This window comes from Merops nubicus, unplaced genomic scaffold (genome assembly GCF_000691845.1).
Source record: "Merops nubicus isolate BGI_N331 unplaced genomic scaffold, ASM69184v1 scaffold43024, whole genome shotgun sequence".
Classification (NCBI taxonomy): Eukaryota; Metazoa; Chordata; class Aves; order Coraciiformes; family Meropidae; genus Merops; species Merops nubicus.
In genome coordinates this window covers 316-1,570 of record NW_008603016.1, presented here as the reverse complement: position 1 = coordinate 1,570, position 1,255 = coordinate 316, and the positions used below count along the sequence as shown (strand labels likewise).

At 59.7% G+C, this 1,255-nt stretch overlaps 1 protein-coding gene across 1 annotated transcript in view; it reads left to right on the top strand.

Annotated features, from left to right (window-relative positions):
• Positions 1-42: 42 nt before the first annotated feature.
• The window catches only part of SGSH (N-sulfoglucosamine sulfohydrolase), a gene marked incomplete at its 3' end in the record, with an annotated part of 1,439 nt that continues 226 nt past the window's right edge, over positions 43-1,255 (top strand). Inside the window, exons 1-3 of the mRNA XM_008938531.1 lie at positions 43-166; positions 676-826; positions 1,086-1,242. Coding sequence (XP_008936779.1) covers positions 73-166; positions 676-826; positions 1,086-1,242 — 402 coding nt within the window. The remainder of the gene's footprint in view (positions 167-675; positions 827-1,085; positions 1,243-1,255) is intronic.

Sequence of the window (1,255 nt, the reverse complement as noted above, 5' to 3'; positions counted from 1 at the left end):
TGCAGGGCTGGCCTGGGTTTGGGTCCTGTCATCATCCGTGTTGTCTGTCCCCCCCTGCAGCACCAGAATGGGATGTATGGGCTGCACCAGGACGTGCACCACTTCAACTCCTTCGACAGCGTGCAGAGCCTGCCCCGGCTGCTCAGCCAAGCCAGCATCCGGACAGGTAGGGAGCCCAGGGCAAGTGACACGGGCAGGGCCACCCCCTCTGTGCACTGAACCCCATCAAGTGGGAGAGCTCAACATCTCTGACCCCCTGACTGACCCGTGCCCAGGCTCTGGGCTGCACTTTGCTTCCCCCACTGCTGCCTCTCTGCCACCCTCATTACACCTCCCTTCCTCTTCTGTTCCCCATCGTGCTCCATCCTGGTTCCCAGCTTCACACAAGGCTCGTGTTTGACCCCAGCATTCACCCAGGCTGCTCTAACACTTACCTGTGTCTGTGAGCTGGGGCTGCATGGTCCCTGGGCAGCTCCCGTTTCTGACAAGCTGTGGAAGTGCCTCTGCAACCAGCACAAACGCCTGGAGAAGCCAGCAGCATCTCCCAGGGTCACCAGCATTTGCTGAGCACAGCCTGTGCTGGAACAGAGGAGCTGCATCAGCCCCCGGGGAGGACACAGCAGAGGCAGCAGTGTCCCCCTGCTCCTGGCACAGCCTGTGCCCGTGTTCTTGCAGGGATCATTGGGAAGAAGCACGTTGGGCCTGAGGCTGTCTACCCCTTCGACTTCGCCTACACAGAGGAGAACAGTTCAATCTTGCAGGTTGGGAGGAACATCACTCGAATCAAAACGCTTGTCCGGCAGTTTCTGCAGAGCCAGGATGAGAGGTGAGATGGACTCGGTGTCCCCAGGACAGGCTGTGAGGGGGCACAGGAGAGGAGAGGGGCGACTGGTCTTGCTGAAGACATCTTTGCCCCAGTTGGTCACAGGAAGGGACATCTTGTGTCTGGGTCACCCCATCTCTAGAAGCCCAGATTAGGTGGGAGTCCTCCTGCTGACTCCAACTCACCCCTGCACAGCCCAGGGAAAGTCTTGGGGGGTGTGAGCAGCCCTTTGCTACACCACCTCCACCTTCTCTATCTCCAGACCTTTCTTCCTCTACGTCGCCTTCCACGACCCCCACCGCTGCGGGCACTCCCAGCCCCAATACGGAGCCTTCTGTGAGAAATTTGGCAATGGAGAGAGTGGCATGGGCTGGATCCCTGACTGGAAGCCACAGCTCTACCACCCAGAGCAAGTGCAGGTGGGAGCCTGTG